General features: G+C 42.5%; 1 protein-coding gene across 4 annotated transcripts; it reads left to right on the plus strand.

Annotated features, from left to right (window-relative positions):
• Positions 1–1,531: 1,531 nt before the first annotated feature.
• LOC6537393 (zinc finger protein 92 homolog) lies at positions 1,532–15,006 on the plus strand. 4 transcript variants are annotated; one of them, XM_039375487.1, is made up of 5 exons: positions 1,532–2,489; positions 9,001–9,108; positions 10,263–10,996; positions 11,105–11,201; positions 11,261–15,006. In XM_039375487.1, exons 1-5 carry the CDS (start codon positions 2,285–2,287, stop codon positions 11,419–11,421), a joined length of 1,305 nt encoding a protein of 434 aa, XP_039231421.1. In that variant the 5' UTR covers positions 1,532–2,284; the 3' UTR covers positions 11,422–15,006. The 4 variants fall into 4 exon arrangements, with proteins under 4 accessions (XP_039231421.1, XP_002097949.3, XP_039231423.1 ...); XM_002097913.3 differs by having other exon boundaries at positions 1,536–2,489; positions 9,001–9,147; XM_039375489.1 differs by lacking the exon at positions 1,532–2,489 and adding an exon at positions 8,752–8,904.
• The last annotated feature ends 375 nt before the right edge of the window (positions 15,007–15,381 follow it).

Consider the following 15,381-nt stretch of genomic DNA (forward strand, 5'->3'; position numbering starts at 1 on the left):
CTGTGCTCTCTCGGTCTCTCCTCTCCCTCCGTCTACACATGTCCGTGGGCAAACAGATCCAGATACATGCACACAAGCATATAGCCAAACATAGATACTTGAAAACACAGCGCACATACGCCGCTACAAGCTGACATATTCACATGTAAGCGTATAAGTGCACAGCCATACCACACAACCCCAAAAAGTTGGAAAACCAAATAAAAATACAAGGCGCATTGTATGTGCGTTTTTCTTGTGGACACTCTGCGCCGATCTGTGAGTACCCTTCCTGCAAGTTAATAAGAAATTTCATTAAGATTGTCTCAAACAACATAGTTATTTTTGGCCCAAATTTTATGTAATATTTTTTAAGGGTTTTTGTTTAATTCGTCTACTTTTTTGGGTAAATTATTTACGTCGCAATCAAAAATGGGTTAATCCTTTTACCCTCCACCCACCTACAAATAGTTTAGGGCATCCAAAGTGATCAAGCACCTGAATATTGTAATGCAAATAAATTTATTTTCTACCATTAAAAAGCATAAATGTAATCCTAATGGCCTCTTCTGCGGTGCTTAAACCAAATCCAGATATTCAAAAAGTCATCCTGCTCGGCGTTGTCAATACATTTGTTGTTGCCTCGACGGCGGTCACAAAAAGTAGCTCATCTCTCGCTGGAAACCAGTTTTTATGCTTCGCTCCCAACCGGTTTTCATCCTGATAACTTACAGCGAATTTCGTGGCTCGTCTCGCTGCGTGTCTGGCTATGAGGCTCGGATCGGCTCGGTATCGGTATCGGCCTCAGTCCCAGCATAAATTGCACTTCGCCTGCACGGATCGCGCATGAATATTCTGCCCAGCAAACTGGCCAAGTGACCACAAAGCCACCATTTCGGGAGCAGGGGCCTGGGGCCAGTGTCATATGCCCGGCACTCGGTGCAGCGAAATGTAAGGAACGTACAAATAAACGCGCATTTTCCAGAGAAGTAGAAAAACTTCCACCCTCAAAGCGGCACACACACACAGCGCACAAACATACAGACAGTCAGTCGTACAAACACACAGCGAACTAATACAGACATGTAAGAATGCTGCAGTCGTGCAGTTGGTTGGTATGCGAATAGTTGCTACCCAGTAAATGCGGGGGATCGTTGCATGTGTATGCTCAACTTGATCTGCCAAATAATTGCGACAAACAAATTATGTTTTGAAAAATGAGCATTAGAATACATGGTAGATCAGTTATTTTGTTAATTTCAAAAGAATCCCTTTGTAGTATTAAATAATTTGTAAAACTATTTTAACTTAATAACTTATCTTATAGGTAAACTACCCATCTTGACTGCTAAACAGGAGAGGTTGGATGATCCAGCGGACGAACTATAAAACTATCAATCATCTAAAACAAAAGCGAGGAATAGGGGTGCGGCTACCACCCAACTGATATACCCTGCGTGCCCCTGGGCACTGTCACTGTCATTTGCGTCGCAGCGCTGCCGCCGTCCGCGTCCGCGTCGTTTTGCCTGGCCCAGTGTTTCCGCTTTCTTTCGCCTCGTTGTAATGTTACTTTTAGTTTGATGTCGGAGCCTCGACGAGCCGGTCGTAAGCGAAATCGTAAGCGAGACTTTAGTGCGATTCCGCTCCGTTCCGCCGGGTGTGTGTGCGTGTTTAGTTCGAGTTGACTCGAGCTGAGGCGAAGCAGAAGCAGAATCGGAATCAGAATCCAGCGGAATCGAGAATCAGAATCGAAACCGAAAGTGGTTCTCCGCGTGTGCGAGCTATAGTGTGTCTGTGTGAGTGTGTGTGTGTGCATGTGTACGTGTTGTGTTTGGGCCCGCTTTTCTGCTTTTCTACCCCCGAAAAAGCAAAGCACAGCATAAAACTGTGCGCTCGTAAGCGCGTCTATGTGCCGCCTTAGTGTGTGTGTGTGTGTGTGTGTGAGTGCTAGTGTATGAGTGTGGCCAGGGGAAAGGAGGCAAAGAAAAGAAAACCAACCCCCACCAGCGACGGCGGAGAACAGGAAAACAACAACAGAAGGCACACAACCAGCGCACCACCACCATCATTACCATTACCGCCACCACCCACTACAACACTTCGTCATCGTTTCGCGTTGTGCAGAAAATAATTACAAATAAAATATAAAGAAAAAAATATATAAAATATAAAGTAATACTAGCTCCCGATCGAGTTATAGTGCTAAAGCGATTTGAAAGATTGTCTTGCTTAAACCAAAAGGGCCCCTCGAGGCCCCGTAAACCGAACTAGTATCCAATACCCCGCCGATCATCCCGATCCTGACATGATGAACTTCTCCGCGTTCGGCGGCCCCTTCTCCGGCATCCACCAATTTGCCGCTAAATTCGACGCCCAGACGCCCGGCGCCTTTGGCACGCCCCCCGCGGCCGCCGCGAATGCAGCAGCCGCAGCGGCAGCGGCCGGCACCGATAACCATGTGCAGCGCTATCAGACCAATGGCAATCACTTTAATCAGAATGTGCCCAACGGTAAGTGCGTCTGCCACACCATTACACTATTATTACATTATACTATACACTAAACACTATACTACACTGTACGTCTGTCTACACTCGGCTACACATACGGACAGACAATCGCCTGCAATGCACATGCAGGCACATGTGTCTGTATAACATAATCACTAAAAATTTATTTTATTTTTATCGATTTATTTTCGCCCGCTGCGGGCAGCGACGCCGGCGTCATAGCGTCAGGGGGTATACACTCTCACTCGAGCGGGGTCGGCTACTGCCTCGCCTAATGCCCTACACACAGAGGTTCTTGTTTTGGGGCAAAGGGCGCCACTCCAGTTGGAACGACAACTTCTGGTTAGCCTTCTTGCAAAAAGGAAGTAGTGCTGATATAGAATAAATGGGCATACAACTATTGGTCAATAAAAATTGTAATTTATGGCCAATAATAATTGCAATTTTAAAGGTTAGTTCTTACAAAAAAAAGAAATGGTTTAAATCATAAATAAATAATATAAATAAGTTGTGAGACATTGTATCTCTAATATCGATGAATATCACTTCCTGACAGTCCAATTGGTTCGTAAAGTAAAAAAGAATATTTATTCATTTATGAACTTGTAAAGTAAGCAAAATTAATTAAATAAATTTAATACAAATTGCTTATGGCTGAATTTTTCTACAACAAATCAAGCCGTTCTTCAGCTTGAAAACAAAGAGGTTTATTGATCTTTGCATTAAGTCTATATGACCTTCTGTTTAGCAAGCTTTTTTGATCAAAAGAATTGTAGAACCTGCAGAGCCTGTGATGATCTGAATAATTCTCAATAGTTTGTTTTCTCTGAAGTTTAGTTAGAAATTCCCTTCCAATAATCAGCTAAAAAAAACGTCCCACTTGAAACTCGAACAATACTTTCCTTGAATTACCAGCGAAAGGTGGCTTCCATCTGGTTCTACTTACTGACATTCGCATAAAGGCATGTGTGAGTGTAAGCGGGTTTTCCACCCCCATCTACGAAATTCTCGCTTTCTGGCTAGCAAAGACATCTTCTTCGGGCAATTTGTAAACCGCACTACAATTTTTTGGGGGTTGGTTGGCGGGGTGGAGCGACTTAGTACGAGCACGAGTACGAGTATACCCTGTCATCAAAGCTGAATTTAACGATTTTTTCGTCGTTGTTTTTGTTTTGCGCTCTTTTTTTTACGAGTATTCCGCTCTATGTTTTGAGTCATTACCACCCACCCCCAAGTGGGTGTAAAAGCGTGTGTGTCTGTGTGAGTGTGAGTGTGTGTGCGAGTGTAAGCTATGGCTGTTGTTGTTTTGCGTGGCTTGAAAATGCAATGAACTCAAATAACTTTTGAATTTGCTGCATTTCACTTTGTTTTTTTGTAGGGGTGGGTTTCACCGCTCTCTTCAGCTACTTAAGCACATACATAGAAATACAATTAAATGCATATACGCGTATGTGTGCTGGGCGAGAGTAAGTGAGTGAGTGAGTGAGTGTGAGTGTGTGTGTGCGTTTGAGTGTGAGTTACAACCCCCAACCCACGAGAGCCAGCCTGCCTTTGCCTTTTTAATTGCACTGACTTCCTGCCAACTTGCAACTTTTTTTGTTTTAGTGGAAGGGTGTGACCGGTTGGTCGGTTCTACCCCCGATATATAGAATACATAACCCCTATACTACTATACTAGCCCCCAACCGCAGGGTCCTTCTTCTTATCAATTCTAATTAGATGCATTTGCTTGCATAATTAGATTCCCAGGCAACCCCCATCCCCCCAGATTGCGTTTCATAATTTATTTTTCCCCTGGCAACTGCACAGATATTTTCCACTTGCATTTATTGGAAAGTGGAGAACGAACCATGGCCCAAACCCAAACCCAAACCCGAACTCAAACTCCTCTGCATCGGCTAGGTTCATTGATCCCGGCTTTTGAGCTACGCATTATATTTCCAGTTTAGCGTTTTATATTTTTTACCTGCCATAACAGGAAAATGCGTTTGCAAGTGTGTGCACACACGGTGTGTGTGTGTGGGTAATGCTGCTCTTTTATCTCTTTCAATACATACGACTGGATGTAATCTACGGGTCTGGGTATTTGGTATTTGGTATCTGGCGTTCTGTGAGCTGCTGATCCCAAATCCAAGGCAGGTAAAATGTGTCCCACGTACTCGAGCCACTGCATTTTCATGCTGCTCCCGCTTATTAGCTGCATTATCGCTGCCCTGCGACTCTGTGACCTGCTCGAGGTTTATCTTTCGATACCTACCCGATAATTTGCCTGGTTTCCTTGTATGTATAAATCATTATTGGGTTACCAGGAAATGTGCAGTGGTAGATGTATGTAGATATGGCCGGACCCTTGAAGTTGCCCTCTGGGTATGGGTCTCAGAATGTAAACAGATAAATACCTGACCAAGATTGGGAGAGTTTGCTCCGAGTTCATATGTTGGAAATCCCAAAGCAGCTCATTATTAAGAAGAAGCAATGCAAATGAATTGAAAACATATCAACTCGAAGGCAGAATGAGCATTTATGAGCATAAAATTAATTATATTTATAAAGACACCCCCAACGTAAATAAATTTTAAGACTGCTATTCACATCCCGTTGAATATAGAATTTTAAAAATATAAAAACATTTATACTTTGCAGTATTGAGCACTTAAAAGATTTTACTTAAACCAAACATTAATAAATACATTTAGGAATAAAGTGGTTTTCTTATGCACACCAGTAATTTCTAGTTTTCCATCCAGTAGTGTCGAGTATTATATAAGGGACATTTAACTTATAATTGTATGCCTGGAACCCTTTATACCGAAGCATTATGGGTTTCAGTGGACACCGGGTATTTTGTTGTCGAGGACACAGTCATCTCCCCTTTATTAACGTCCCCCTAATGTTCATCAGACACCCCAGCCATAAACCATTTGCATTTTTTATATGCATACATATGTATATAGCTACGTACTTATGTACCTATGTGCAGAGTAAATAGATGTATGTATGTGCTCCGTGGGTGTGAATGACTGGTTACACCCCCAAATCGTTGCCTGGATGTATGCAACACTAAAAAAGTGAGCATGATAAAGCAATTACGATGGGCACATACACCCCAACCCCTAAAAAGCTCTTTCATTTGAATGGGTATAGATAAATAAATATTAGCACTCATTGATTATTTATTTCTTTGTTTTCCCCCTTTGACTTTAAGCCTTAAAGCGACCGTTGAGCTTTCATTTTTGTATTTTTTTATTTTTCATCCTGTTGACGCTGATGACTTAAACTCTGCCGATGGCGCCGTTTGTTTTTTACCCCTCTCGATTTCCTATGATTACTCTCCCCTAAAAATGCACTTGAAAAAATTGAGTTTACAATGTTGTTGGAAAAATGCATTTTAATTCTTTTCAAGTGGCAAAACTTTTATTTGATGAATGCAATATTTAATATATGTACATTTTTACATGTCTACTAAAGATTAATTTTTCCTCCTTCTGATTAATCAATTAAACTTAAATAGGCTACTCTATACATTCTCTCGTTCCGAGTGTAAGCCTCTCACACCCTTCTATTTTCCCACCCCCACTCTTTCTCTCACTCACTCTCTCTCTCAGCTTGGGGTCAAGTTTCGCCCAACTCCGTTAGGGGTTGCAGTTTTTCCCAACCACGCTATGCTCTCTCACTCTCCGGGCCAGGCATTCTCCTCTCACCCAAGCGCTCTCCCTCTCCCGCGCGGGCGCTCTCACCGCTTTCACTGCCTCCCGCACACACAAACACACACGCACACGCACATACAACAGGCCGTGCGACACACATAGACATGGACAGGAGCAGATAAACGCCATGTTTTTCAAATCGCTGCCAGGCGCATTCCTTTCCATTTTGTTCCACTTTGCTGGCCGATACAACGATACGATCCGCCCAGAACCCCACTTGGCTCGCTCTCCGTGTCCGCCACTCTCAGCCACTCTCTCCACTCTCACCGCTCTCTCACTCTCGCTTGGCCGTGTTTCCGACTTCACCGACTTTGACTCGCTACTCCGGCTCCGATTCCGATTCTGAATCCGGCGATATGTTCGTCTCCTCCATGCCGTGCGTTGTTTTCCCTGTTTTGCCTGTTTTCCCTGTCGTTGTCGTTGTCGTCATCCCGTTCATGGGAAAGTGAAGTGAAAAGTGAAATGCCACGAATGCCGGTTGCCATTTGCCATCCATGCACGCCTCCCGCTTTTGTTGTTGCCATGGCTCCGCATTTTCGGCCACTTCGGCCGATTTTTCCGGCTGTCTTTGAACCCTTTTAATGATTGCTCTTTAATTTCCATTTAGTCAATGCCATTCTGCAGACTATCACTTCTTAGCACACCCATTACAACTTAATCTTTAATCTTATACTAAATTTAATCGTTTGATGGCTATTCAGTTTGTTTTCTTTAAATTTACATAATGCATTTAGAGCGAATGCAATTCAAATGAATAAAGTGAATCTTTTTCTAATTTCGAAAAGTAGTTTCAATATTTTAAAGGGGAGCTATGGAGTTCATACGTTTTAGGCAATTTAATTGAAGAGTGGGTATATCTTCCACATTCTTCCTGGAATTATTGAAGAGTGTGTTTATCTTCCACATTCTTCCTAGAATTAAGAATATATTAAAAGAAAAAAGTACCCAGAAATAAACAATATATTATATTTGACTCTAATTCGATTAAACACTTGTGCCTAATCATTTGCATAGGAATATGTTTTCAATTTAAATTATTGCTGCTCCAACGATTTTATCAAAGACACACTTCGTGCATCCTTCCAAACCGCAAATCGGCTAAGGCCTATGCGGAAAAATTAAAGCATTCGAAAATATGTTAAGTTGCTGCCCAAGGTCGAATGGTAATTTATACAGCGACTAAGACTAACGCAGACCACACGCACGGAGACACATAAATTTCACCACGTCAGCCAGCAGGAAAAGCAGCCGTGGAGGTTTGTTTTTCGTTTCGTTTCTTGTGCTCGGAATAATGTAAATTGTATAGTACAGCTTCCTGGATGATTCCTTCCCAGAAATCGTCCCATGTATTTTCATAAGGAAGTAGGAGCAGTCTGAAAAAAAATACATGTAACAAAACCAGGCAATTGGCAACAGCCCGAAAATGTTATTTATAAAACCGAGCACCCGGCTAAGAAAACGCCAAGAAGCACGGAAACCCCTTGGGGGTAGGGGGATCGGGAAATCTGCGGGGGAGGAGCGGGTGAATGGCACACACCCACCGAAAAGCCACCGAAAATGTGGGGTACGCTTTTCCTATGGCATACATTCGGGCGTATGCGCGGCCGGCATTTTCAGTTTCAGTTTTAATTTCCTTTTTCCTATGTATGCGTTGTCGGGGCCCGAAAACACGTGTGTGCCTCTGTCTATGTATATGTGTGTGTGTGTGAAAATTTGGCCTTGGCAGACGCCCGAGTGTGCTGGTATTGGTGCTGCTAGGGGGCGGGGCTGGGCGGTTGTGGAGGCGACGACAGCCAGCCAGCAGACAACAACAGTTCGTAGGCACACGCACGTTCGGCAAGTAGGAACAACGTGGTTAACTACACTGTGCCGATACATATTTATGGGCTTTAGGGTGGAACTTGTATTAATACTAATTTTGAAGAAATTATATCAAGTTGCCTAAATATATGTTGACCATACTCCACTGGCATAGATATTTTTTATCCGTATTCAAATCGAATAATTAAATCGAGAGAGAAGGAATCTTGTTTATTAAATAGGAAATTATTGCCATAATAGGAAATGTATAAAGGAATCATATAATCATAAAAAGAATCATACATAGTTTTTGAGTTTCAACAAAGGCAACGCTGCGTATACTTAATAAACGCCAGTGCTAATCTTTAGCGGACATTAAATGCAATTTCTCTTAACTTACTCGCACACAACCCAAGTCCGGCCCAATAATTGTATATGCTGAAAATGTGGCTGCCTACACACAAGCACAGCGTTACTGGCCCCAGATACATGCGTAAATATACAAATCTATATCTATATAGACGTGTTGTATGTATGTATATGCAGTGGGTACATGTGTCGTGACAGAGCGTCGTTACTTTGTCGGCCGTATGTTGTTCTTGTGCCGGCACCCGATCCTTTATTCGGCTCGCCAGCTGAGCCATGGGACTCGACTCGGATTCGGATTCGAATTCGGAGCTGGAGCCGTAGCCGGCCGGAACCAGGAGCCGGAGCCGCCAAATCGGGAAACTCCGGACAGGCCCAGTCGCTTGTAGTTAGTCGGCCAGAGTGCGTTGTGCGAGAGCGGCGGCCGAATTGAAAGTTGAAAGTGGATTTGATTCGCTGTGAAAAACCTCTAATCCTAAGTCTAATAACTAATCAACGATATACAACTACATAACTCAACACAAAGGCTGTGCTCACGATGTGTAAATGTCTAAACTAGTGCCAGAGTGCCACATTCCATTTTGTGTCGCTGCCCCAATTGAAGTCCTTAATAATTTGTAACCATTTCTCTCTTTCAGTTTCGGCTGCCAACAACATGCAATATGGCCAGAATATCTCCATACCGTACTCACAGCCGCAGGGTGATCTAAACTTTCTCAATGCAGCCGCTGCGGCCGATCATAAGGGTAAAATCCATCCAAAAATCGAACGTGACCGGGAAGAAGGTGAGTCGCCGACCCGCAAGTAGTGGAATAGTGGGTGGCTCCCTGGTTCCGTCACTGGGCGGACAAAAAAAAAAAGTGGGCCTGGGCTCGGGGAAGCTGAGCTGTATGTAGTATAGTATGTACAGCGCTTTCGGGTTGGTATATGTGTATTTCAAGGACGCAGTCATCACTCCGTCGTCGTGCGTCTCCCTTCGGCTTCGTTATTTATAAATGTTTTTGGGCCTGTCTGCTGTCCCCCAAGCTGATGTGGATGGTAGGGGAGTTAGAGGGGTCAGAGACGTCAGTGGGGTGCTATAATGGCACCATAGCATACTTTTTCATCCAGTTTTTACGGCGAGCCACCTTAAACAAGTGGATGTTGCTTTCCTCATCCTGATGATTACGACCGCTGCAAAGGCGAAAAGTTTGCACCGCTCGAACGAAGAGCTGGGCAAAAGGGGGGTGTGGCCGATTTGTCCTTGGCAGTAAATGGTTACTATCCTGGGATTTTTGAGAATAGACAGCCCTTTCCGGTCACAAACGTTTGGACATATTTCGTACAAATTGTAGGATGGTTGCTACGGTAATTGGTAATTACATACACAAAATCTTGTTTCCTTACATTCCAAATACGTTTTCTTTCCCTTGGATCCAAGAAATGCAAAGAATGTTAATCATTTTTATTAAATTCTTAAGACTTTACAAACGTTTTTATTTAATTAAAATGAAACATTAAAATAGGAAATTAGAAGCATACTAGTATAAATTCTAACAACATCTGTGCTTGGCTCTCAAATTATATCACTCATACGCAGTGGTTGCCCATTACATTAACTTATTTTCGTATAGATGGCGTAGATTCCAGCCCACAAGCTGACACGCCCCCAAGTGTGGGAAATTTATCGCTGACTTCCTCTTTCCGAGCCGAAAAGGATTATGCAAATTGGGGATGGGCTTATAATAATATTGATGAAAGACATCAGATTAGGTACTGAAAAGTATGCAACTTTTATTTAGGGTGAGATAAATTAGTTTGCTGGTACGACTAGGAGACATATACATAAGGTGGAAATGGAAACTACAAGAAAATGTATATTTGTAACTATAATTTGTGCATCTTCTTTTCACTTCCGCAGTCCTCAACCAGCAGATCCTGCAGAATGTCAACCAATCCTGGCAGACATTGGCAAATACGGCCAACACGGTGGACTACTCGTCGCACCTGCTCTCCGCCACACTGCCCATCTCCATACAGCACTTCCTCAAGTACTCGGAGACGATCAAGAAGGAGTCCACCGGCGATGTCCTGAAGAACGGCACCAATTTGGCCAGCCTGGCGCTGGGGGGCGTGGCCCTAACGCCCAGCAACAACGGAGCGAATGGTGGCCACCACAACGGACTGGTGGGCATGGACCATGGCGGTCACATGGCCAACATGACGGACGCCAACGGAGCGGCGCTGACGAACGGTGCAAGCAACGGGGTGAACGGCAATGCCAACGGCACCGTGACCAATGGTGGCGCCGGCGCTGTCTCGAGCACAGGATCCGTGGGCACAACAAACGCCAGCGGCGGCACGGGCACGGCCAGCGGCAAGAAGACCAAAAAGAAGAAACCACCAAAGGAGAAGAAGCCGCGCCCCAAGCCGGGTGAAATCCGCGAGACAAAGGCGCTGGATGGCTCGACGCTCTACTGCTGCCCGGAGTGCCAAATGGCCTATCCGGACCGCAGCCTCATCGAGCAGCACGTCATCTCGCACGCCGTGGAGCGGCGCTTCGTCTGCGACATCTGCAATGCGGCGCTGAAGCGCAAGGACCACCTGACCAGGCACAAGCTCTCCCACATACCGGACAGGCCGCATGTGTGCAATGTGAGTGGCTCAGAGAGCCGACAAACTTGAATTATTATTTTGCCATTTGATATATATCATTTATGTCTATATATTGACTTTTTAAAAACTCTGCTTTTATCTCCACAGATCTGCATGAAGTCCTTCAAGCGCAAGGAGCAGCTCACTCTGCACATTGTCATCCATTCCGGCGAGAAGAAGCATGTTTGCATTGAGTGTGGAAAAGGTGAGTGAACTGAGAAGTAACTCCTGTTACCTCCGATTACTAATCGCTGCCACCTGCAGGTTTCTATCGCAAGGATCACTTGCGCAAGCACACGCGATCGCACATCGCCCGGCGCGTCAAGTCGGAGGTGTCGGCGCAGAATGTGAACGGATCCGCCGGCGGAGGTGGCGGCGGTGGAGGCGGCAACAGTGCGCAGAGCAATGCGCTGCACGGCTCCTGAGGATCGTACAAGGACTTCTGGTAAACTCCCAGCCGAATTTCAAGCCATAAGAGGCGGCCAGCCTGCTGGCGGCGGTGGACAGTAGGTATCCGTATACGGATTCGACTGACTGAGGCCGGGAGCAGGCGAGCTGCCTTTGAAATTCGCTGGGGGCTTACCGGGGGTCCTGCTGAGCGTCACCCAACTCCAATTACAATAACCCTCAATAAACACGAGTTATACTTACTGGATGCAAGTATTAGTTCACGATTTTGTTCACGACACTTTCAGTTCTTTAGCTTTAGTTCTTTCAGTTGAGATTTTCGCACAAACAGTCGAGCAAAGTATAGCAATCGAAATGTACAAATCAGCAGAATGACAGATTTAAATTCGAGTTTTGTATGCGCATATGTTAAGGGAAGATAACGCTGCTTAAACGTCGCTTTCGTTTCTTTTTGGGGATCTGTGATCTGTAGTCGCTGCATAAACTAAAAACAAACGAGACGATCGTAGGCGGTCGAAAGCTGTTCTAAGAATAAGTTAATACGAGTTACGAGTATGTCTGCAACCGATTTAATTATACATGTGCAATTTATAATCCTTTTGATTTGCCTTTTTGTTGCCCTCGCGGCGCTTTTGTTCACTACATTTAATGCTAAATGTGTTTTCCCCTCAGTTCAAGGGGGGAAAATTCTTATTGAATTATGCACACTTTTTAAGGAAGTAAGAAGCTCTACAAGCGAAATTTGTACTTCTAGTCTTGTATTTTATTTTACCGATAGGCATAGAGGGAAACCCGAAACGAGGTCATGTAATCTTAAGCTTTTAAACTTGAATGTTCAAAGGAAAACCTTCGACGCGAGTCACACCAAACACTAAACAGAGAGCCGCAATACGAACTTGCATCTTGGCATGCCCAACTTCCAGCCATCGTCATTGCTTGCAACTGCAATAACCAACAGTAAACCTATATTCCGCTTACCAATCAATACCAATAGCAATACCGATACAGCTACAGATACAGATACAGCTATATTTACAGCTACAGATACAGCTACAGATACAGATACAGCTACTGATACTGACACCGATAACTGATAACCACAAATAGAGTTAAGAGCCACATATACAGATACAGCAGCAATAGCCATAGCCATAGCGTTGCAGATAGCACGGGTCAACAATCCAACAGAATCGCTAAACTTAATCGAGCAATTGCATGAGAATGCAAGAGCAACAATAACCGGAAACACAACTGTATAAAAGGATATTTTTATATATATAAATACAAAAGAGAGAGCATATGAAAACCGAATAGGAATAAAGGCATAAAACAATAACCGAAATAAAGTGCAAACACTTCCAGCAAGTGACAACGTAATTTACTGTTCAAATACAAAGCATTTTGAGATTAACGATTAACGATTAAAGTAAACGATTTAACAGATCCAAACGCATACATAGCAATATAGCAATGCGACATATTGCAAGCCCTTGTATAGTTACATACGAAGCTTCAAACTAAATACGCTAACCTACAGATACACACATATACATAGATACGGATGCGGAATCAGATATTGTAAAGCGAACACTCAGCCACTTGTTTGTTTGTCTCTTTCCTTGTTTGTTTCGATCACCCAATTCAATTCGATCAAATGACCCACTGAGCTCAAACTTTAATCTCGATTTGATTTTGAATCTAAATGGAAATGGATATTGTTTCACATTCCAACTTAAATCACATTTTAAAGTCATAATCCGGTTATAACCAATGGATCTAGGGCTAAACACTTGCAAAACCAAAGTAAAAGTAAAGTTTGAGCCAGAGCGACATTTGCATGCATTTTTCACGTTCAAAACTATTTTTCCGGCACACTTCTTACGAAAAATGTACTTAATCAGAGAGGTAACCTTCTGGGTTGGTGCCAAAAACTTGTGTATTTATTCGATCCGGTGCCAGCCAGTTTGGATCTACAGTAGTGTACAGTGCGGAACGTAAATGAAACACTTGCAGTGAAGTACAAATATTTTAACTACACACCTAAATACACACAAGAGAAGAAGCACCCATGACACAGCAGCAAATTGCATATAGACAACCGAGTAAACCGAGTAAACCGAAGAGGTGTATTAGCCAAAAATTAATGGAAAAACAAACGAAACTAAGCAAATCTCAATACAGTTACTACGCTAGAGGGTAGCATATTATTAATGCGTTTTGTTGGCCCGAAAGACAGAGGCAATTTGTAAACAATAACGTGACAACATATAAATAATTAAGCAACCTTCACAGCAAACAAGGAGTTATTATTTTGCCATTGATTTTCTCGGTCTCACTCACTCTCTCTCTCTCTATCTTGACACACTAAATCGAATAAGAAAATATAAAACAATAAGTTTATAAAGAAAAAGTTGCAATAAATGACAAACAAATGAAATTAAATCACTCAGGGATAAAGCCTCCAAAAGAAAAACATAAAATAAAAATGCAATATTTTAAACGAAGTGAAAAAAGAAAAGAAAAATGAAACAAAACAAAACAAATGAAAAGAAAAGAAAAAGAAAAGAAAAATTTAATCTAATGAGGAAGTACATTTTAAAGTTAAAAATATTTTAGTATAATACGAGAAGGACAAACTTAAAAAAGTTTTAGAAATTTGCACAAATTTTGGCATTTTATAAACGCAAAACGAACCATCAACCAACTAAAATGCATAACGAACGAACAAACAAATGACGAAATAGATACATATTTTCACACACTTCATTGGCTTATCGAAGGTATAAAATCGACAATTACAGGATAGATCTAGATCGCAACAACCGACTTCATAGGCAAACGGTCCGTGCAACTTTTAGTGCATTTAAATACAATATAAACACAAAAACCAGAGCAAACACAAAAATTATCGAAAAGAAAAACCCAAGCAGTTCATATTTACAGGAGATAAATAAGTAAAAGTAATGCGGGGGTTTGCGGCCAAAGAGAAGTTTAAATTGTAGTTAGAGGTGGACGGATGAATACGTTAGGATGGCATTTGAGGCAAGAAGGAAGATCATTACACCTTTTACATTGAACGACGATACAATGCCGATGCGATTTAGAATGCCGCAACCAATTTGAAACTGTACGTATTGAATTTATGTTTAGTGTCTGCAGCATGCGGGGGATGTGAAGGAAAAATCTAAGAAGGGAAGGAAAAGGGATCGACGGGCGAAGAGCTAAATACATTTAAGGGTTAGATTTTCTGCGAAAGGACTGAAGTTAAGGCAACGTAGCGTTTAAATGCAAAATTGAATTGAAGATGAAACCGAGTGTTATGGATAATGGAGCGTGCGCGAATGCGATTGGTGACGAAAATTACTTGTTTTAAGGCTGGACTTATGTAATTTCGAGCAAAAACGATAGTAGCGAAACAAAAACATGTAAAATGCAGATACAATATTTTTATAATTAAAAAAAAGGTACCCCCACACCTTAATCCCCAACCCCCCCACCCTCCACCCCTGATCTTACTAAGTTTAATTAAAACTGCAATTATCGTTAAAGACGTATTTACTGTTTGTGATCCAAATTCATTGATTAAACGTAAACTACACAAAGATACAATTGTTGCATGGGCAAGGTTTGAAGTCCGGGTTCGCAAAGCACCCACAAGTACTCGATCCCCGGGTCTCAAAGACGAGGAAATCACGAGTCAATAAGCCAGGTTCAAAACTTGCAGGTGCGGCGTCAATGGCTCGCAAATACTTTCTGGTCGCAAAATATGTATGCACACCTTACAGGACCGAGTGTTAGGAGTACTTTTGGACACTCTGCGAACCCATAGAAATAGAGCAGGAACAGTAAATTGTACTTAATTGAAAAAATGATATAATAAAACACCGCCACTTTGAAATATATTTACTTGAATCAAATAATATTAATGAGTATATATAACTTTGTACTTGAATAATATTTTATTTATATTTACCTTA

The sequence above is a fragment of the Drosophila yakuba genome, chromosome 3R (genome assembly GCF_016746365.2).
Source record: "Drosophila yakuba strain Tai18E2 chromosome 3R, Prin_Dyak_Tai18E2_2.1, whole genome shotgun sequence".
NCBI classification, from domain to species: domain Eukaryota; kingdom Metazoa; phylum Arthropoda; class Insecta; order Diptera; family Drosophilidae; genus Drosophila; species Drosophila yakuba.